General features: G+C 51.5%; 5 protein-coding genes across 5 annotated transcripts; 4 read left to right on the forward strand and 1 right to left on the reverse strand.

The window, feature by feature from the left end:
- Positions 1-2,847: 2,847 nt before the first annotated feature.
- On the forward strand, positions 2,848-5,229 carry LOZ57_004273 (uncharacterized protein; the record flags this gene model as incomplete). The annotated part of the gene is made up of 4 exons (XM_049253317.1): positions 2,848-2,891; positions 2,963-3,865; positions 4,327-4,618; positions 5,077-5,229. 4 exons carry the CDS (start codon positions 2,848-2,850, stop codon positions 5,227-5,229), a joined length of 1,392 nt encoding a protein of 463 aa, XP_049107663.1.
- A 4,818-nt stretch (positions 5,230-10,047) lies between these two features.
- Positions 10,048-11,213, forward strand: atp12 (ATP synthase mitochondrial F1 complex assembly factor 2; the record flags this gene model as incomplete). Its single annotated transcript, XM_049253318.1, has 2 exons — positions 10,048-10,363; positions 10,417-11,213. 2 exons carry the CDS (start codon positions 10,048-10,050, stop codon positions 11,211-11,213), a joined length of 1,113 nt encoding a protein of 370 aa, XP_049107664.1.
- A 598-nt stretch (positions 11,214-11,811) lies between these two features.
- On the forward strand, positions 11,812-15,810 carry LOZ57_004275 (uncharacterized protein; the record flags this gene model as incomplete). Its single annotated transcript, XM_049253319.1, has 5 exons — positions 11,812-11,831; positions 11,976-13,204; positions 13,254-14,560; positions 14,619-14,972; positions 15,025-15,810. 5 exons carry the CDS (start codon positions 11,812-11,814, stop codon positions 15,808-15,810), a joined length of 3,696 nt encoding a protein of 1,231 aa, XP_049107665.1.
- Positions 15,811-16,126: 316 nt separating this feature from the next.
- MSS51 (translational activator for mitochondrial COX1) lies at positions 16,127-17,739 on the forward strand (the record flags this gene model as incomplete). The annotated part of the gene is made up of 3 exons (XM_049253320.1): positions 16,127-16,934; positions 16,994-17,651; positions 17,712-17,739. The coding sequence occupies 3 exons, from the start codon at positions 16,127-16,129 to the stop codon at positions 17,737-17,739; spliced, it is 1,494 nt and encodes a 497-aa protein (XP_049107666.1).
- A 593-nt stretch (positions 17,740-18,332) lies between these two features.
- Positions 18,333-19,264, reverse strand: LOZ57_004277 (uncharacterized protein; the record flags this gene model as incomplete). The annotated part of the gene is made up of 3 exons (XM_049253321.1): positions 18,333-18,684; positions 18,757-18,956; positions 19,016-19,264. 3 exons carry the CDS (start codon positions 19,262-19,264, stop codon positions 18,333-18,335), a joined length of 801 nt encoding a protein of 266 aa, XP_049107667.1.
- Between the last annotated feature and the right edge of the window lie 2,607 nt (positions 19,265-21,871).

Here is a 21,871-nt window from a genome sequence, read left to right on the forward strand (position 1 = left end):
TGGGGGGGGGGGGGGGGGGGGGGGTGGGCTGCTGCCCCTCTCTCTCTCTCTCTCTCTTTCTCCCTCTGCCCGCCCGCCTCCCACCGTCTAAACCAAGCTACGTCGTCATTTCCCAATCGCGGCGGGCCCGCGTGTGAAACGTTCGCCTTTTCCCCTGGGACGTGACTACTGACAGCGATCGGAAAGCAACGCTGCGGGAGGATTGGACACCTCCTCCCGAGTCAGTTTTTTTTTTTTTTTTTTTTCGGGCTCAGTTTAGGTCAGGGCGGGCAGCCCGCTCGCGTAGGTCTTGGGAGCCCGCAAGTATATCGCAGGATGTGTACCCGGAGATACGACGCACACATAGTTGCTGTGGCAGCTCTCCTTCCTGCTCCTGCTCCTCCTACTACTGCCTGCAGGTGGGCGGGCGGTGATGGTTGTGGTGCAGCAGCAGCAGCAGCAGCAGCAGCAGCTTTCTCCGGTCGGGCCGGAGCGGGTTGGCATGGTTGCCAGGCTTAGACGCGCGCACGCATCCCTCCGGCCGCTCCCCACCGTCCCGCGATACATGCTCTATGAAACGCGCGCGAACAATAACGGCTCGCTTCAACACAGCCAGCGTAATTAGTATTTTTGGGGCCCCCAATTTTTTTTTTTTTTTGTGTGTGTGATGGTCGACGGCTGCTGGCCCGGTGTTTTCCGAAAGCGGGTTTCGCGGGGGGCCCCCCTTTGGAGGCGAGCGTAGAAAGAAGAGGAAGGTCGCGGTCGCGCGGGCGAGCGGGCGGATAGGTCAGACCATCCAGCAGCGCGCGCGCGCGCCCCCCTCTGTGTGAGGCCGTTGCGCGCAGAACGAGAGTTGGGGCCACACAGGCCGTTCCGCTGCATCGTTTAGGCGAGAAAAAGGTTTTTTGTTTCTGCAACGTCTGGCACATCCGTTAGTTACCCGCCCGGCCAGGCCAAGCGGGAACGCTGGCTGCCCGGTTTTTTTAATCGTTTTTGGGTTCGGTTCAAAGGCAAAAAGTAAAAAAAAAAAAGGCTGTTGCTCCAACGTCACTCCATCACAGAACCACGATTGATCGTCGACCCGGTTGGTGCTGTGTCCGAATGATGATGATGATGATGCTGCTGCTGCTGTTGCTGCGACTGCTGGTCTCTCCACTCGCTGGGGCCGCGCGCGCCCGCGTTTGCCGAGAGCCGTGCGGGAGTCGCGGTGCGCGCGGAATAGCGCCGTGTTGCCCGGCGTGAGAGCGAGTGAGGTTGAGAGAGAGAGAGTGTGTGTGTGTGTCCGCGTTGGTTTGAAACGGCCCCCTCCCTCTCCCCCCCGGTCCCGCCCTGCGTCTTCCCGACTCGGGTGATCTGAGAATAATGTATCGGCGGCGTACGGCGAACGAGGTGCGGCAGCAGAGTGGGCCGGCGTCGGGCTGATTGATGTTGTTGTTGAGGATGATGATGGCGATGATGATACCTAGCCTAGCGGAGGGGGGGACCCATTCGTTAGCCGCAACGCAAGATCGGCTGGCATCTGGTTTGGCTTGCTTGTTTGCGAGTGCGTGTGTGTCGCCTTTGGGCCCCATGCGACAGGAGTTTACGGCCGGCAGTGCGCTGGGTCCCCGAGCCCGATGATGCCAGCTGGGAAAGCCGCAGGCTGGGCGTGGGCTTGGGGGCGGTGGGTGTGTTTTGCCGCCGCCGGGCTGGGGGGGGGGGGGGGGGGGGGGGGCGCGTGTGGGCGGCAGCAGCAAGCTCAGGGGGTCGCGAGGGCTGGATGGCACCTCCAGGCGCAACGGTCGCCGGGCTAGCGGGGGGCTCGCGGCGCAGGGATATGGCCTGCCCAGGCCCAGCCAGGCCAGCAGGGCCCCATACAGACAGCCAGACAGCCAGCGCGCGCCGCCGTGTCGCTAAGCTGCAGCGGCCGCTTGCCTTCTCGCCCGGCCGCATCCCGGCCCGTGGGAAGAAAAAATAATAAAAACGGTCAGGACAGTAATACAGACATACATGCGATACAGACCTACGCACGCCGTGCCTGGCCCACGACGTCTGCTGTGCTGTGCTGCGCTGCCCTGCCCTGCGGTGTGCTTACTGCTGCTGCTGCTGCTGCTGCTGCTGCTGCTCCCGCTCCACCACCACCACACAGCCCACCCCGCCCAGCGACGCTTCACTAACCACGCCCGCTCCCGCCGCCGCCGCCGCCGCTGCTGCTGCTCCTCCTCCTGCGGCTCCTCCTCTTCCTACTACCGCTGCCGCTGCCGCTGCCGCCGCCGCCGTCGCCGCCCACCGCTCGAGCCAACCGCCCCGTTTCCAGTTTCCAGAGTTTCTTTTCGTAACGCACGACATCACATCCACATCCCACTCGCGCGTGTGCTGCCGCTGCGCTGCGCGATCAAACTAACTAACCAAACCAAAACCCCCCCCCCCCCCTGCTGTTCTTGTTGTTGTTGTTCGCCGCAACCCCCCCCCCCCCCCATAATAGTTGCGATGCGATATTGCGTGCTGCTGCTCATATTGCAACTCACGATGCGAGAATGGTCCGCGCCCGCCTCGACCTCCCCACCACCCTGGACCGCCGTGCTGCTGCTCGTCCCGTTTAAGAGCGCTTGACTGTCCGCCGCTTTTCTCGCCCTCTCGCTCCCCTCCCTAAGTCAATGCTACATACATACCCTCCCTCGTTCTCTCCACCTCCCTTCCCTTTCCTGTCTCGTCCTCGCTTCCGCCTCTCTGACTCTCTCTCCCCCCTGCTCCGCTGCCCGCCCGCCGGCTCGCGTACTGATATACCCCCGTGCCGGCCGTGCCGTGCCATTGTTGTCTGCCGCCCGAGCTGGTGCGCGTGCTCTCTGTTCGGCGTTGGGCGGTGCGAAGCCCTAGGAGACTGCCGTCATGGCCTATGAGATCCCCCATCTCCTGGCGTTCAAGCTGCTGTTGTGCGTGCCCTCGCCACTCCCCCCCCTGGCTGCCCCCCTGGCCATCCGTTCCAATGACTAACGACATGCAGCGTCTACCGGTACCTCCGATTGATAGTCAACCTACTAGCAGTATGGACCTTTCGCCCGATCCCGCCGCCGGACAGTCCCACCCTGACGTCGCAAGATGCCACCATCATCATCCCCACGCTGCAGGGCTGCGGCGCCGAGCTGGAGGAGACCATCCGCACCATCCTGCTGAACGAGCCGCACCAGATCATCCTCGTCACCATTGACGCCAACGTGGCCGCCGCGCGCCGCATGCTGGACGCCATGCCGGCCGCGCGCCCGCGCATCCAGCTGCTCAGCATCCCCAAGCCCAACAAGCGCCGCCAGATGGTGCGCGCCATCCCCGAGGTGCGCACCGAGATCACCATCTTCGTCGACGACGACGTCACCTGGCCCGCCACCGAGCTCAAGTGGGTGCTGGCCCCGTTCGACGCCGACCCGGCGTACGGCGGCGTGGCGACGTGCCAGCGGCTGCGGCGCAGTACGAACAGCAGCAGCAGCAGCAGCAGCGCGGGCGCGCCGCTGCTGTCGGCACAGCGGCTGTGGGACTTCCTGGGCGCGCTGTACCTGGAGCGGCGCAACTTCGACTGCGCGGCGACGACGCACATGGACGGCGGCATGCCGTGCCTGTCCGGGCGCACGGTGGCGTACCGGACGCGCATCCTCCAGGACCGCGCCTTCACCCACGGCTTCACGCACGAGGAGTGGTGGTTCGGGCGCTACGAGCTCAACGCCGACGACGACAACTTCCTCTCGCGCTGGATGGTCACGCACGGCTGGGAGACGTACTTCCAGTACCACCCCGAGGCCGAGATCCAGACCACGCTCGAGGACAACCCCAAGTTCCTGAAGCAGTGCGTGCGCTGGTCGCGCAGCAACTGGCGCAGCAACCTGACCTCGCTGTTCCAGGACCAGGTCGTGTGGTTGTAAGTGGCCCGTGTTTTCTGTTATGTTATGTTATTTGATGTCATTTCCCTCCTAGCCTTCTGAGCGGGTCGCCGGTGTCTGTTTTGTTCTGCTGCTGCTGCTGCTGTTTCTCTTACGTGGTATCTGGGATTGCCATGCATGCCCTAGTGCGCCCGTATTTCTTTGCTTTTCTTTTCTGCGCGTCTTCTTTTTTTGTGTTTTTTGTTTTTCCTAGCCGGTGGTTTTTGCTTTTGCTCGGGTGAAGATCCCTCGATCCCTGCAAATCGCGCGTTCGGACGTGCCTGGGCGCACGCCCGCTTACTGCCTGCCTGCCTGCCTGCCTGCTCTTCCCCTTCCTCTCTCCTCCCCACGCTCCACCACCGCACACCGCACAAATGCCGTTTGAGACAGAATAACACCTAAGAAGTAACCCAGGCTAACTTAGCGGGCGGGCCCGTGTGGCGCTCCCCCCAAATTTTAGCCGCCAGCCGTGGAGCACGTACGCGGTGTTCCTGACGACGCTCTCGCCGCCGGCCTTCGTGGGCGACCTGTCGCTCGTGCTGCTGCTGTGGAAGGGCGCCGAGACGTGGTCGGCCGACACGCGCGCGCTCGCGCTGCAGGCGCTGCTGCTGTGGATGCTGGTCAGCAAGTTCATCAAGCTGCTCGGCCACTTCGTGCGCTACCCGGCCGATTTCCTGCTGCTGCCCGTCTCCATCCTGTTTGGGTACCTCCACGGCCTCATCAAGGTTTACGCCGCCCTGACCCTCAACGTGGTAAGTCCCGGCCCGAGTGATTTTCATTATTCTTCTTCTTCTTTATTTTTTTTTTGTCTTCGCGTGTCATAATACTCTCGTCCGCTGCGACCTTGCGTGGCTCGCCGCGCGCTTGTTTTCTCTCGTACAATGATATCTCCGTTCTAGCCCCGAATCCTGGCCCCACTGCCTTGGGGGCCCTTCTGCGGCCGGTTTTCCTTGCAAAAAAAACAATCGTTTTGGTGTTTGCGCTTTTGCCTCCCAAGCTCCAGTTTTTCAGGAACCGCCGTGTTCTTTTGGCTTCTCTAGTCTCCTCGGAGCACGGAGTGCGGCCTTTGCTTTTGGGGATTTTTTTTTTTTTATTTTTTTTTTTTCCTTGTCCACTCTACACGACCAAACCCACCCTCCCCGGCCCGCCCGTCACATGCCTTTGGGTGTTTTGGTCTGTGGCAGCTTAAAACTGACTATTCGGTCTGCAGACGACATGGGGCTCGCGCGAGGGCGCCGATGTCAGCGACACCGATCGCATGAAGGAGAAGCCCGACTACGAGCTGCTGCCCGCCGCCTACCCGTACTCCAAGGCCCAGCTGCTGGAGTGCCCGAACAATAATAATCACACTAATACCAACTAACCAACTAACCGACCAAAATGCCTCTCGCCAACCCAGAAATGCACAAATTACAAATAAATAATGCGAAAAATAGCCGCAAAAATTCCCGCCCCGAGGGATTCTGATTTACCTTTTCCACCGGCTTGGATCGCATCATCTGTTCTCCACCCCGCCCTTTCTTTCTCTGCGCCCTTCCAACAACACCCTCCGTCCGTCCGTCCGTCCTTCCTGTTTCCTCACTAGTTTTTGTTATCTGATCTTAATTTTTCACGCCCCCCTTTTTTTCTTCTCTTCCTGACTCGCATGTGGCCCAGCACGAAAAAAAAAAAACACGAGACACTTTCGACTTGGCCCTTGCCTCCTCCTTCCCCCCCATGCTTCCCTTCTTGTTTTGTGTCACGGTAATCTCCCGTCGGCAGAACATACCAAAACAAAAAGTCTTGGGGAGAAAGACCGCCCCCACTGTCTCAATGGACTGACTTGGACTCTGATTACTCCGTACTGAGAATGGATAGTAATAATGTCCCAGTCGGACAAGCAACCTAACCTAACCCACTTTTTCGACTTCATCCTCCTCCCTCTATGCCAGCATCTCCCTGCTTTTTTTTTTAATACCATTACTTATTTGATTCTATTTTCACCGGGAGGGGGGCGGAGATAATAATTGTTGATTCTAGAAAAGAAAAACAAAGAGAAGAAGGCCGACAAGATATCTCCGATGCATACGTTTCTTTTTTTTTTGCGCAGGGATGATTCCCCGGCTCCGCCCATCCTACTCTCTCTCCCCCCCTTCTTAATTTTCTTCTTCTTCTTCTTCTTTTTTTGGTGTAGTATTGGCCTGTTCTTTTGCGCGCGCGTCCTTCTCCCCCCACAAAATCGATCTGCGAGAGAGAGAGGGGGACGGAGGGAGATAGAGAGAGCGAAAAGCTCCCCCACCCTCTGCGCGCGCGACGTGGGACCTCCGTTCTGACATATTTCTAGAAGCTACTTTTTTTTTTTTCTGGTTTCATCTATCTTGGGTTTCTTGGGTATATCGTGGATGATGTTGAACGAAAAAAAAGAAGACTTTTTTTTTTTTTTTTTTTGGCTACCATTTCTTCAATCATTGTCGTTTATAGATACTACTACGATTTTTTCTGTTTTGGTTTTGGTTGTTCTTTTATTGCCGCCCCCGAGCTTTTTTTTTTTTTGGTGTTCGCTTTTCTGAAGCATTCTTAGCATCGGACCCAGCGACTTCTCTTAGGCTCTCTTCCCCCCTCCCCATCCTCTGACAACACTATAGCTTTTGATTTCCGGTATAGAGTTTTTTTTGTTTCTTTTTCAAAAAGGCATTAGGGCTGGGAGTGTTCCAAACAAAAAAAAAAAAAAAGACTAAAAAGGTTTTTCTTCTTACTTTTTTTTCTTCTTCTATTATTATTTCTCATTTTAATGACAAATTTTAGATCTCCCTTTCTTCCTTCTGCTGCGCCTGCTTTTTAGATCCTTTGTTTTTTTTTTCTCTCTCTCTTTCCTCCTAATAGATGGCTCATGTGGTTTGGTAATGGAAACACAAAAATAAACAAATCCTTTTTTCTTCTTTCTTAATAATACCCTCACATATCGATCTTTCTCAAATACTTACACACACACTACCACCACCATTCCACTAGTCCCACCCATCCATCCATTATGCATCCCCTATACTCATCACTCATTATTCCTTCCCTCAATCATGCATGCATGCACATGAACTGTATCCGTGCGCCCCCCCCCAGGATTTCTCGGAGGTGGCGCCATCTCCCTTTTTTTCTTCTTTCTTTTTTGTGCAAAAAGATGAAAAAAAAAAAAAAAAAGTTCACTTTTGACTACTACTGTACTCCTACCATGACTACTGCTCGCTTCTATCCCTTCCCTTCTTTACCTTTTTTTGTGTGTGTGTTGAAGAATGCAATGTGTGACCCGTGCGCTGGCCTGGCCTGGCCCCCCTCTAACTAGGCCTGGGCCTGGCCGCTGCTGCTGCTGCTGCTGGACGGACACGGACCAACCGGCATATGTAGGAACACAGCCGCGCGGCGACTTAACTATCACAGGCCAAAAAAAAAAAAAAAAAAATACGATAAAAGCCACGACTCTGGAATCCATGGAAGGACGGCCCAGACATGGTGGTATTCCAGCATGGTTTTCCACACACACACCCGGTGTAGTTACGTGTTGTTGTCTGTCGTGGCAGAGCCCGCAGCAGCTGCATGTGAAAATCAAACCTTCCTTCCATTCTGGCTTCTCCACCGCACTTGCCGGTGTGTGGTAATTCTTTTGGAATTTTTTTTTTTTTTTTTTTTTCTGGCGTAAAAAGGCAGTTTTGAAATCCGAGATTTTATTTTTGTTACATGATGATTCCTTTCTGTAGAAAATTATTTCTTTTATTATTTTTTTTTGAGGGAGTTTTCATGGGTAACTAGGGAGGATGGGAAAAATGCCGGGCAATACGGGGTTTAGGTAGCTATCGGCTATAGATTGGCGCCAAGTTTCGTTGCATTCAAGCACGTGGTGCGATGTATAGATCTAGATATGGGACATGCATTGTTTGTAGTAGGCAAAACGCAATTAAGCATTGTCAGGAAAATGATATTTTGCGTAGTTAGTATGTGTGTACCCCATCTGCTGATTACTAGCAGTATTGCACTGTCTAGAGCGGTGCCTAGTGATTAACTTTTCTTGATTGCCTGCGGCTCTCAAGGTGTCTTTTGATCATTAATGGCGCATGAAGTGACATCAAATTTCCAAAATATTCTCATGAGAAATTGCCGGGTGACCATGTCAAACATATTACAACAGGCGGAATGATCGCATGGCATGGATTCCCGTGTCTCTGCGTGATTGCCGGGTCGGTTCGTCATACAAAAAAAGAACGAATTCCCGAAATTTAGTCCATACGGTGTACTGTTCTGACAAGTTGTTTTGATCAGAGCTAAGCCCGGGGAGATGCTGCCGCAGCTAGCCTTTGGCTCCCTAGCTGCAGCCAAAATATGTTCCGAGACGGCTTAGAGGCCGTTAAGTAGTTACAGCACACGCATGGTTGCAGTAGTGGCATTATTTGAGAACCTTCGTGACTCCATACCTCCACTCGCGCGGCTAACTATGTAGGCCAATTGTGTGGTTCTGCGTGGTCGCGACGCCCCGATGGCGTAAGGTTTGTTGAGAAGCTCCATCATCGCAATAATCGAGACAGGTGACTATTCGTATTTTTTTTTTTCTTGTTATTTTTTTCACACCACCTGGCCACGCAGGTAGATCAATCATTTCCACTGGGGTAGCATGGGCATGGATTAACGCACTGACGGGACAGGACAGATGGACATGTGCAGGCGCAGGTGCAAGGGGAAGATCCAGGCCCTCCACGAAGCCACAGGCAACGACACACGTGCGTTCTCGGTAGCCCACTGCCGCAGCTCCTGGAGAAGAAAACGGTTTCGAGAACGATCGATAGGGCGAGGGGTATGTGCAATCCCTGCCCAACGATGGCAGCATTGCTGGGGAGGGATCAGCAAGTAGTCGACGGCAGCACAGTGTAGCATCGGGCGAGTATCACCGTCGGCGCCCGGCAGGCGACGAGCGACGAGGTGATGCGTGGCCTGCACGCTTTCATTGGCCCGGCCGTCGGTTCCTGACCCAGCGATCATAATCTCCATTATGAAACCCCGAGACGGGCGTTCGCAGCACGCGCACAAACGGGCCGGGGGAGGCGGGGGGAGGGGGTCGATGTGGCGGACATGCAGACTCCCAGCACGTCGCAGCCAGCCCGGGGGCGCTGGGCGTGCTTAGTGGTGAGAAGCTCCCGGCCCCGTCTTTGGCCTCGAGCTTAAATGCAGGCAGGCCGCGCTGCGCCAGCCACAATCACCAATATAACTAACTAACCCCGGCCCGGCCCCCCCCCGCCCCGGACCTGCGTGTGCGCAACGCACGACCACATGAAACAAAAGTGGCCGCTCGTCCCACAAACGGTCGGTCGTATCTGGAACCGGCCTGGGTGTGTCCAGCACCACCCCCGCCCGCCAAACGCGAGATTTGCAGTTTGATCTGCGCAGGGCGCGTGCATCCTAGCTCGTCACCCTACACAGGGGAGGTCGCATCGAGATATTAAACTCTGCAAGATCCGAGACTGAAAAACGGCGTGCCCGCTGCGTCCGAAGGGCAAACAGTAGTAGTGGAGGAGCAATAAGGGTTCGTACAGCGTGGCGCTCTCGACGAGGGGGGACGATACGGGTGGCTACCTAGCTCGTGTCAATAAAACATGTCGAAACGCGCAGAGAATGTCACCGCTCTTTAGTATGCACAAGAAAATTCCCTTGCCTGTGGCTTGACGGCTCACCGCGATTTCGACGACGCTCACTCGTTCTTAACCCCCCGTAGTCAGGGGCACACGTTCCTAGCCTTGAAAATTACCACAAAGCATATTATCTGAAAATTAGTAGCATGTAGTTGAGAGTTGCTGTCACATGGTGAGCGCATATCGCACAACGAATCAAGTCAGCACTCACATGGTTTAGATGCCTTTAACTTCATTCCCCAGAACACACAGAATGAGAGTGTCTCTATGGCCAGGCACAAAGCAGGCAGCACCCTCCTCCATATGGCTGAAATGGAAGCCAGCGATTCGATACAGACACCTGCTCTGCTACTTATCGCCTGGCATGTAGCAGGCAAACTTCCGATGTTTCTAGATTCCTGCCTTTTTAGGAATATCCCTAAATCACGTGAGTGTAGTTTTCGCTTTTATATTCTTCCGATATCCGATCCTCAACCAACCGCAGGTGACATATCATGCTTGAAGCTCAGGCGCTTCAAACCTGACTTTTGACGATGAAAGCCCTGCAGAGGTCATCTTCCATTTGGTCGCGGTATTCATTCGTTCCCATAGGATTCCGGGATGCTTCCCGACTGCGCTATGTTCACCACTCCGTCTCCAACACCGCGGTAGCACATCCGATAAATGTCCATGGACCTCCTCCCAAAGCTCCAATACCGTCTCCGGAGTTCACTGAGCGGATTGAACGACGAAAAAAACAATCAGCGTTAATACGGCAGGATAAGAATGCTGGGGTGGCGAGAGGGGATGGAAAAGCCGGTGTGCTACGGCGGAGGTTTTGGAAAGATGTTCATGTAACAGAAGTACCTGGTATGGCGTTCCCTCGTCACGCAACGCCACATATTAACCGAAGCCGGCTGTAGAAGGGTTCCAAGTCTCGTTAGATTCTCGACCAATACGCACACCCACCAAAAATATCCTCATCATTCCTCGCTCAAAACCGCACCTCGCACATGCAATCGCTCTGGAATGGGATCTGCTCGTATCAGCACAGCAGGCGCTGAAGCAGCATTTAATTCCTCTCACATCACTCGCCGCACGTGCAGAAGATATCGTCCAGCAGGATTCTCGAGGCGATGATACTGCGCGAAATGAGATCATTCGCACCCTAATGAGGTACCTTGACACCGACACGCTGTTGAGCTGGGCGCCCGAGAACGAACCCCATGAAGTCGCGCGGGATACATCAAATGAGACGTCTGTAGAATCACTACGGGAGGTGCAAATACGCACGGCACAGCCTATAATTGCATTCCTGTCCACGAAAGTTTGGCCGGGGGTTGAGATCAAGCCTGTCCTAGAGGCTGACAGCATCCTCCCAGTCTCACAGCCACAAACTACAAAGGAAGTGATCCGCGGTTGGATTGCTGGGCTGCCAGCTTACGAACTTGCGGGGCTAGAGAGAGCGGTCCTAGCGAGCAAGAGTCTGCTTGTTGCAGTCAGACTTGTTGTCGAGTGGAGTGAATATTTTCGGCACTTGCAGCCCGATAGCGAGAGAAATTTTGGGATTGAAAAGGCTGCCGAGGTCTCGAGCCTGGAAGTCCGGTGGCAGACAGAGCAATGGGGAGAAGTGGAGGATACACACGACGTGGAGAAAGAGGATTTAAGGAGGCAACTTGGGAGTGTCATTCTTCTAGTCAGCGGGGAGCAAAGGCCGTAGTTAAACACCGGGAGATTAGCCGCGGTGAAAATCCCTCTGTCCGCAGCGCACGCGCCTAGCCAGCGGCTCGTGATAATAAAATAATAATGTACTCCGTAATTCTTGACGCGCAACTCTCAACAATTAGGTTGAATCGCCGGCCCTAAATCCGTTGAGGGCATTTTTGCCACGCGGCCGCAACTCAGCGGGCATAGGGCTGATCGGACTTCAGGATCGTCCTTGGGTGCAGGGCGTCTTCGCCGCTTTGGGGCCGTTTTATCGATAGTTCGCCGGGCGATGGCAACATTTGGTGTGCTGCGAGGTTGGCTGGTTGATCCTGTTGCGCCAATGCTTGAGCTGCCAAGTCCTCGCCCAAACACCCTCCAGAACCAGGAAGCCCGCCAACAAGTCACCCGCCGCCCTCGGATCACGTCCGCTGTCCCTCACAGGACCTCCTCCACCTCGAATACGTCTCTCTCCCTGCTGAACGGCAGTTCGAAGCTCGCCAGCTAGCCCGACAAAACCGCCAAGTGTGTGTGCCTCCCCGTCAACATCGGACCCCTATCATAGGAGCATCCCACCATCGACACAGGGACCTCGCAACTGGCAGTAGGCGAAGATGGAGGATAAAGCCGGAGGGTAAGTCCAGTGATGTCCCCAGTCCCCTGAGAAGTGCTCGTATGTATCGCTGCCGTGGAGCCTATCCCCCGCAATCCCCAGCTTGCTTTTTGATGAACCATGGCTCGACACTTACTCAGCTTCATCATCATCTTGGTGTCATAGGCATAAGCGCTCCAAGAGTGCGCTCGCACTGTCCATCCTGCATCGCGATAAATCGAGAAGCGATGACGGCACGGATGATAAGCAATCGAACCTAGACCCTGGCTCTCCCACCACGTCGACGTCCCCCTCTCCCGTGAACGATCCACGTCATTCCTTCTCCGCTTCCATGAGCTACCTGCGTCCTTCGAAACGGAAAGGCGATGCCGACACGATGAGCAATCGAAGCAGCAATAATTTATCCCGCGAGGCTACCGAAGATCCTCCAACTTCGAAGGAAGGCGCCGAAATGAAGTCAAATCCGCCAAGTGGTGGTTTGACAATTGAACAGTCGGTCCGAACATTTCGCCTCTTCGAAATCCTACGCGACGGTGACACTACTGCTATATCGAAAGCCATTAAAGACTGTCGCGAGTCCCATGGTCACAGCAACTCAGAGCTAGGAACAAGTATCTTGCATTTGGCGATACAATGTGCTGAACCTCAAGTTGTGGAGTATGTTCTCTCTAATAGTGACATTGATATCAATGCGAGAGATAGAGATGGCAATACTCCCCTCCACCTTGCTGCACAGTTAGGCAGACTTTCCATTGTTAAGGACCTGCTGGAGCGCCCGAATATCAACGATGCCCTCACAAACTATCACGGCCAGATACCTCTTGATTTGGCCCGTACACCTGAAATATTTCAACACCTTCAGCTCTGCCGGTCCGTATTTGTTGATACAAAGACTCGAGAAATACAGAGTTTAGTTTCGCAGGGTGACTACGACAAACTGGAAAAATTGCTCGGCGAGCCGCGAATCCAGGGGACCGTTGATGTAAATAATTTGGATCTCGTTGTGGACCGGACGACATCATCCACTGGTGGTACACTGCTTCATGAGGCAGCAAGGAAGAAAGACTGCAAGTTAATTCAAATTCTGTTGATGAATGGCGCCGACCCATTTCGTCGAGATAAAAAAGGAAAACTTCCGCAGGATGTTACCAAAGATGATCGAACAAAAGGTATCTTGAAGAAATCTCCAGCAGCTGTGATCGCCCAGCGAGGGATTCAGGAGAAATCAATTCTAGGGCACGCTTCTGGGCCTGGTGGAGGCGAAATCTCTATTGGAGGGAAAGATGCTCGGGAAATGAAAGGATACCTTAAAAAGTGGACAAACTATACAGGCGGCTATAAACTAAGATGGTTTGTTCTCGAAGATGGAGTTTTGAGTTATTACAAACATCAAGGTTTGTCTGACTCTCCAAACTAAATTAATATCAAACTGAAGTATCATAGACGATGCCGGATCAGCCTGCCGTGGTGCTATCAACATGCGTATTGCAAAACTAAATATGGACCCTCAAGATAAAACTCGCTTTGAAATTCAGGGGAAATCTTCAGTCAAATATCATTTGAAGGCCAACCACGTTGTGGAAGCAAAAAGATGGTTTTGGGCACTGAACAATGCCATTCAATGGGCTAAAGATGAGGCCAAGGAGGATGACCGGCGACGAACAAGAGATGCCGAATTTTTGCGGCAGGCAAAGATGGACCAATTTGGACAGGCTCCTGAACATCAAGCCGATGCTGCTAGTTTCACTAGTGTCAAAGGAAATGGCAAAACACTCGCCCCTCCTTCCTTGACCCTAACGCCTAGCGTGTCGAAATCAAGCCTTCAGCCATCAAGAGGCGCTTCAGATACTGGTGGGGTAGACGAAGACGGCATTTCGATTGCTCTTGATCAACAGACTAGCATTGACCGCGTTGTTAGTCAAGGTGCTATGACTGCAGAAGTGGACGTGGACGATGATGATTATGGAGACTATGACAGCAGTCGAGAAATGAAACCCGCCAACAAGGATGCGTTCAACATCACTGCGCAGTCCGTTAAACTACAGCTAGACCTTCTGAGCACAGTCTCTTCTGCACTTCAAGCTGAAAAGGAGAAAAACCCGGACACGCCGATCGCAGACCCTTCCGTTTCCCAAGCGCTTAGTACATACGAAGGAGCTATCAGTAACTTGAACTCACTTGTGCTTGACTTACTTAAAATATCACGCGACCGCGATGCCTACTGGCAATATCGGCTCGAAAGGGAGGCCGATGCGCGGAAAATGTGGGAAGACAGTATGGCCCGTGTTGCGAAAGAGCATGAAGATCTTCAGAATAGAATGGGCGAATCTGAAGACAAACGTAAACGAACCAAGAAAGCCTTGAAGGAGGCGCTAGAGAGTGCATCTGGAACCTCTGCTCTAGGAGCATCGCATGTGAAAATATCAGATGCAGTTGACGTTGTCAAAGAGCTTTCAGAAGAAGGGCCTAGCCAAAGTAAAGTTGGTCTGGTTCGAAGAAAGACCATATTTGAAGAGATCAGCGGCGTGTCCGATAGCGAGTCGGAAGAAGATGAGGAGTTCTTTGATGCGATTGACGCCGGCGAGGTTGAGGTTGTCATTCCTTCTAAATCGGAAGAGGTGCCTGTTGCCGAGTCAGATATTCGAACGGCGAAACAACTGGAAATCAAGCCATCGTTCGATGGCTATGAAGAGCCCATACGCAAAAGATTGAAAATGGATAGCGATGATAGACCAAAAATCTCCCTTTGGGTAAGAATGCGAAATTCAACACACTACCCCATCCGATTACTGACTTGCCGTTCATTAGGGTATTTTGAAATCTATGATTGGCAAAGATATGACCAAAATGACTCTCCCTGTATCTTTCAACGAACCTACTTCGCTACTTCAGCGTGTGGCAGAGGATATGGAATACACGGACCTCATTGATATTGCTGCCGACAAAACGGACTCCTTGGAACGCATGCTATACGTCGCCGCTTTTGCGGCCAGTGAGTACGCTTCAACGATTGGCCGTGTCGCAAAGCCATTCAACCCACTTCTTGGAGAAACCTTTGAGTACGTGCGTCCAGACAAAGGCTTCCGCTTTGTTGTTGAACAAGTCAGCCATCATCCACCTATTGGTGCCGCGTATGCGGAGTCCGCCAAATGGGATTACTACGTAATACTCCTTTCGTCTGTATTAAGAAGTTTAGTGCTGATATCCTGTCTAGGGCGAGTCGGCTGTTAAGTCGAAATTCTATGGTAAATCCTTTGATATTAATCCATTAGGAACTTGGTTCCTACGACTGCGCCCCGTTACAGGTGGCGAGGAGCTATATACGTGGAAAAAAGTAACCTCGTCAGTCATCGGTATTGTCACTGGAAGCCCAACGGTGGACAATTATGGTCCAATGGTTATTAAGAACTGGACAACCGGCGAAGTTTGCAATCTAGATTTCAAACCGCGTGGATGGACAGCATCATCTGCCTACCAGGTGTCCGGAAAAGTTTTAGATCGAGATGGTGTTCCAAAATGGAGTATTGGTGGACGATGGAATGACAAGATCTATGCTCGACATACACCTGGCTACCACGAAACAGTCGCGCCACCAGAGACAGAAACACATAGCTCCGATTCTTCACAGGCATTCCTAGTCTGGCAGGCGAATCCTCGACCAAGTGGTATTCCCTTTAACCTTACACCGTTTGTTGTCACACTCAATGCAGTACCTGATACATTGAGACCATATCTGCCTCCAACAGATACCCGCCTGCGACCAGATCAACGTGCCATGGAGGACGGCGAATATGACTTTGCGGCTACTGAGAAACATCGCGTCGAGGAAAAGCAGAGGGCCAAGCGTAGAGAACGCGAGGCGAACGGCGAGGAATTCGAACCGAAGTGGTTTCACAAAGGCAAGTGCGAGACCACCGGTGAGGATTATTGGGTCTATGGTGATAAATACTGGAAGTGCAGAAAGGCTGGCGACTGGAGTGCCTGCGAGGATATTTTTTAACCCCGGGCATTTTATATACTGATCTTATACATCGCGGAGGCTTTACTTCCATCTCAACGTTTTGCATTACATCTAATTTCGTGTAGTTAATTGAAGTCGATTTTCGGTGGTCGCCAGTTAGATATCTTAATGTATAACTATCATAAATATACCCCGTACTTCCTAGTCACTCCGTTGAGTTAGTTTATTATTCTCACTTCACTTTCATATCGCCGGAGTAAAGTCGGCCCGAGTTTTCATCACGTGCAAGGGTTTTGATACGGCTTTCAAAAAAGTGAGTGAATGATGTATTGATAATAAACACGCATTCGAAGAAATGGCCGTGGAACTCAGCTGTCAACGATGTGTGCGAGTGCTTCACATTGGCATTAAGCGCCATGGCTCCGGAATCCGGCCAAGATGGATTGCAAATATCAGTGGTTACCACCCGAAGAGCTTTTCGTCGCAAATCCGGCAGCAACAAGGCGATACGAACAGTGGAAACAAAATAAATGTTATTAGAAAAGTGAACACCGAACAAAAGTTTGTACCCCACGAGAGCTCCGGCTCGCCTCGCAATCCTAGTAAGGGCCTCTTCCACCCCTACTCCAGCTCACCGTCCGAAGCTATCCGACGAAGAGCTGAAGCCATAAAACACAACGCCCTATGTCCTCACCCTAGTCACCGAAGAAGTAGGGAGCCACAATCCCCGTCCGACTCTGAATCGAGAAAACCCTCCACAGCAGGCCTACAACCTGCACCTGCAGATTTCGAGTGCAAGTACTGCGGAATTCCGGTATATTGTTCCGAAGAACATTGGATGGACGATTTTAAAGAGCATTTGAAAGTGTGTGAAAAGCTTCGCCAAATTAATACAGATGATCACGATCTGGTGTCCGGCCGGTTCTTCCCGGAGTTCGAGTACCCCGGCCGGCAGGAAGATGAGATTGTGGTAAATATGACGAACTGGGATACACTTCTTTATACAAGAGAATTTTCTGCAGTCAACGACAATAGAAGTATGAGACAGGTAACGAGACTGCTGACATATCCCCTCTCTATTGCGAGCGTGCTGCACGAATTGAGCCCATATAACCACCGAGGCAATGGAAGGCTGACGAAGGAGGGGTTGCGAAGTTTTAGCGGTTAGTATAAGCACCTCGTACTCATCGATATGTTTTGCTAACTATAGCGTCAATAATAGCTCTCCGATATACTCTTCATCCTCCTAGAACTGGCGAAGGACCTGATATATCTGGCCTACGGCTACATGCCCCACCAGTCCGGCTATTCGTCCTCGGAGCTCGTGCAGAGTCTTCTCTCCCACGAGACGTCTGGGAACAACTCAGTCACCTTTTTCCACGAGCAACCATTCACGTAATCTTCATCGGTCCAGAAAGCATGACAAACCGAGACGCCGAATTTCCACTCCCAGAACGAACACCAGAGAACCCTTTCGGGGGTATTGTTGAGGCTTATCTTGGGCCACAAATGAAAATCACAACTTATGTGGATTATTTCCACACTATGCATGAGGCGAATATGTTCCAGCCCTATGACCCATACTTCGACTGCTTCATGCTCTTCCATCCCGGACTAGGTCATCCTGCGAGCTCCCACGAATGGGAACAAACACTACCACAGCTTTTGCAAACGAAAGTCCCCATTATATGCACAGGCTATACTGAATTTGATATGAATAGAGATGTACAATGGGTAACAGATAAGTGCCGCGGGGAATTTGATATTCTTCTTCATCCTGGAGAGAATGTGTTCCGTAGCTTAAGGTGGGATTTGAATGATCAAGATCCACATGACATCTCTTGCGGAAACTGGGGGATCTGGGCATTTAGAGGGAAAAGGTTTGTCTTACTGATTTCCATGATAGCATTGACGTGCTTTTGCTAACTGCTAGCTCTTAGATATGAAGCTATTACTAAAAACTCTTAACGCCTTTTCTTCCCATAAGTGTGTTCTAGCTGAATGGAATCTCTGCATCTAGCACTGTACAATACTAGCTTCTCTCTACCCCCCTAATTAGAACGATTATTACAGCCCGCCTTTACCACGGATTATCTCCTCTTGAAAATACATTTTATTTTTCTGGGCCTTGAAGCCGGTGTCTCTACCTTTAGAAGTTTTGGTTTCGTTCTGCTAAGGCCAATTAATAGAAACAACAGTGGAGTGGTGGGGGAAAGTAAGATGATGTAGTAACTGGTTACCATGTACTTTGTAGTTACGGAACAGTGTCAATGTGTTTGGAATAAACTTTAGTGGCTGGGATTCGTCAGCCCCTGTCGCTCAACTATCCGGGAGAAAAGCAATTAAAACCAACATGTAGCTCTCTTTGGTCATACAAGCATCGCGAACTAGTGGAAATGCGGACCTCATTCATCAGGTCTACATAATCTTATGAAAAACCTAACTAGTAGATATCCACAAGTAGCTATTCGTTTATATGAGAAGATTTTCTGTAGTCTGAGCATAGCAATGCCTATATGCATAAAGTAGAGCGCTTCCTGGCAACCAATGTCATATTTCCATCACGAGAAGTTGGATCGCCCAAAATCTACCTCAACACCAGTCGGTGTGATATTTTGATCAATCCAGTCGCGGAACATACCAACTCTCGTATACACCCCTCCATATTTTGCTGACGCGCAACCGACACCCCATGACACGATCCCGATCAGTTTATTGGTCCCCGACTCATAGAAAGGGCCACCACTATCATTTTGACATGAATCTTTTCCTTCCTCTCCCGCACAGACCATATTCTCAGTAATAAGCTTCTTGGCCTCAGCATGAGCTTTCTTGCAGGTTGTTCGGTTCCTGACTGGAACATCCACAAATAATAAGATATTAGACTGCGGTCCTTTATGAGCAGTTCGCCCCCTATGTCATATGATATTGTTAGCTTTCTAATGCTTCGAATGGAAAAAGAGAGCTACAAGAATTAGAACATACCAGCCTGCTACCGTTCCTTTTGAGCCAGGCTTGGGATCGTGCCCCTGCTCCGGTAGTTCGGCATAGCCAATTCCCGCACCCTCCGCTATGGTATCATTGAGGTACAAAAGAGCAATGTCGGAGTTGTGGGTGGCTCGCTCATATTTTGGATGGATTAAAGTAGAGTTAACTGCTACATGCCTTCCGCCAACATTCCAAATCTATAAAGAAGTGAGAACCACAATTGACACATGGCAATGTAACAGGAGAGTTAACTTACAAGGGTTCCACCACGGACAGTTGAATGCTTAATCATCCATTCGAAAACACAGTGTGCTGCTGTGACTGCGACACCGGGTTTAATCAATACAGCAGCACATCCTTTTCTCCCAAAATATGAGTAGGAAAGTATCGAAGGGAATTGACCGGGATGAGCTGGTTTGCCACCCACGATTCTCCCAGTATCTGGGGCCGCCATTGAGAGAAATGGCAGTGCTAACGCAGCTGCAGTTGCAAGTAGCTTTACCATCGTGACAGTCAAACCAATGGAATGAAATGGCGAACACAACTCCAATGTGGTTTCATGTGCCTTTGCTTTAAGGGGTGCACCTCATTCTTATGTCTGCTTGAAGTGTCTTCGCAAACAGAGCATACGCAATACATCCAATTGCAAATGAGCTACCCGAAAACAAGACTTTTTTGTTAGTTTGTTTTTCATAGAAGAAGAGGTGAAATGCAACGTACGATATGGAGTGGAGGCTGAGGGTTTGAAGTAGCGTGTCATTGCCAACATGTACAACCCTGGACGCCAAGTCAAGACCCATGGAAATGCTGCGCGGAGGACACCGTAGTGAAGAAAAGCAATAGGAAAAAAGCCATGATAAGACAGTTGCATGCACTGTGGCTGCTGCCGGCAGCCCTCGAACGCTTGCAGGTCGTGCGGGGTTGTTGTTGACTCAAGCAGTGGATCTTGATACCAGCTCAAAAGACTCGCAAAGTCAATCTAGACAGGAGTTAGTTATGAGTTAGAGTGGCTGAAAATCCGAAAACATTTTATTTTCCGAGTCAAGGGGGTGATTGAAACCAGCGACTAGGATGTTTATGGGTGGTTTAATAACAATAGGGGATGACTTGAAAGAGCGACGCGGATGCCAAGTTACCCCAGACGTTCTTATAACTAATTGGCCAGAATACATATCCATTATAGTTGACTACCCCGTCTTGAGGTAGTTAGTGTTGCTAGGGTCCATGGCGATTCGAGAAATTGCGTACACCCCAACGCGTTGAAATATTCTCCATACGGTGATACTCGACGCGACAATTGCATAACTAGCCACAGGATCTGTGGCCCGCTATAGAGTACAAAATAGCTCAAAACAAAGGCAGGGGTTATTCGTAACGTCAAGCGCTGACGTACAGAGTACTCCGTCGTCCTTTGGAATTGATTTAGCGCGGCTGGGTCTGGGGTAACCATCGGAGAATAATCCGTGGCCAGAAGGTTCCGACTACCGAGGCCAGGCACCCAGTTGCCGCGCGTGAACCGCATCAGCGCCGGAGAACGGGAGGCTAGCCAGCCAAGATGCTGCCGCAGAGTAGCAGCAGTGGGGTGATGGAGAGGAGATCTACTGGGATGTGCGCGAGGATGATCCTCCGATTCGTGCCGGGCATTTGTGATTCGAGAGTCGACCATCAGCGGCGCCTCCAGGCAACCTCCCGCAAAGCCCCGCCGGATCCCAATTAGTTAGTCAGCTAGCTAGTTAGTCAGTTAGTTAGTCGTCAGCCGTGAGGTCACGTTCGGTTAGGTGGCCCAGCCACGAATCTTCCCCACAATCTTTTCCCACGCTCTCCAAATTGCCCTCGTGATCCGTCGTCCGTCTTCATTTGCGAACACAGCTGGCTTTCTCCCGGATTTAACTACAGCAACTAAACGCCTCCAACTCCGAACTTGAATCTGTCGCGGACTGGAAAGTGTACCGGGTATTGTCGGAGTTTCATGTGCTAACCGGCTTTGGCTGAACATTCACCAGTTCGTGCTTCTTGGCCATAACCTGACCATTGCTCAAAGTGACTTGCCTAAAAATACTCCATATTCAACCTTGTGGAATTCTTCGTTCAGCTTTTGGGAATTGGGGCCGTCTTCGGTTGAAATTGGTACGCAATATGGAGCAGTACGGCTCAATTCATACGCGGTGGATAACGATGGACCATGAACTGATTGAGTATACCTTCGTTCTATCTAACAAATGTTGTCTATGGCCCACGGTGGGGGATGTTGCGTTTAAGTTGCGTATCAACCTATCATGAAGATATCATGGATGTTGCCACCCAGTGAATGTATGTGTGCATACATCTACTCAATGATTGTCACATAGCCATTCAACTCTCTGGGATAAAAGCTTAGACGAGTTTGGTGTGGAGACTAATCTATGTACATACATACGGGGTATAACTACCTAAGGTATTAATAGCACCCACATACCTAGCCGCAACTTTACTGACCGGATGCTCAGCTGAATACCCATAACAATGCTATTGGTATTTGTTCATTGGCTGCGTGTTCGTAGCTGCATCATTTCAATAGGTACGACTTCGCTCTCGCATCCGGACCCTGACCGTGGCGACGGCCGGACCAAAGTCGACTCTCTGGCATTTCAGGAGTGAGAGAGTAACTGTCGACTTTGAAGCAACCTACGGATCGAACGCAAAAGTGGTGTGAACGTGCTCTTTTTGCTTCCAACTATTACTCAATAGAACTGGCTTCTGACGACTGTTGGGACTCTAGGTCTATCGATTCATGGCCGGTGCCATTACTAACTATGTGTGGAAGACTAAGCTTACAGAGTGCTGCACCCAATGGTGGTCACATTTTTAGCTGAGTGGGTTAGTCGTCCGACAGTTATGAGAGAAGTTAGCATACAACACAATAGTGTTCACTAATTAGTGACCAAAGCTGCATGATGGTGTGGAAGACTAGTCAAACCTTTGCACTCTAGTACAAGTATTGAGGGGCAAGAAAATCGGACGATGGCATCATGCCCATGGCCTTGCTTCGGATCAACAGAACCTATTCAAGATTAATCCTGATGCTGTTAAGCTGCCCCCATCTGCCATTTTTCAACATTTCAAATTCATAGTC

This window comes from Ophidiomyces ophidiicola, assembly GCF_022830035.1.
Source record: "Ophidiomyces ophidiicola strain CBS 122913 chromosome Unknown scaffold_17, whole genome shotgun sequence".
Taxonomy (NCBI): Eukaryota; Fungi; Ascomycota; class Eurotiomycetes; order Onygenales; family Onygenaceae; genus Ophidiomyces; species Ophidiomyces ophidiicola.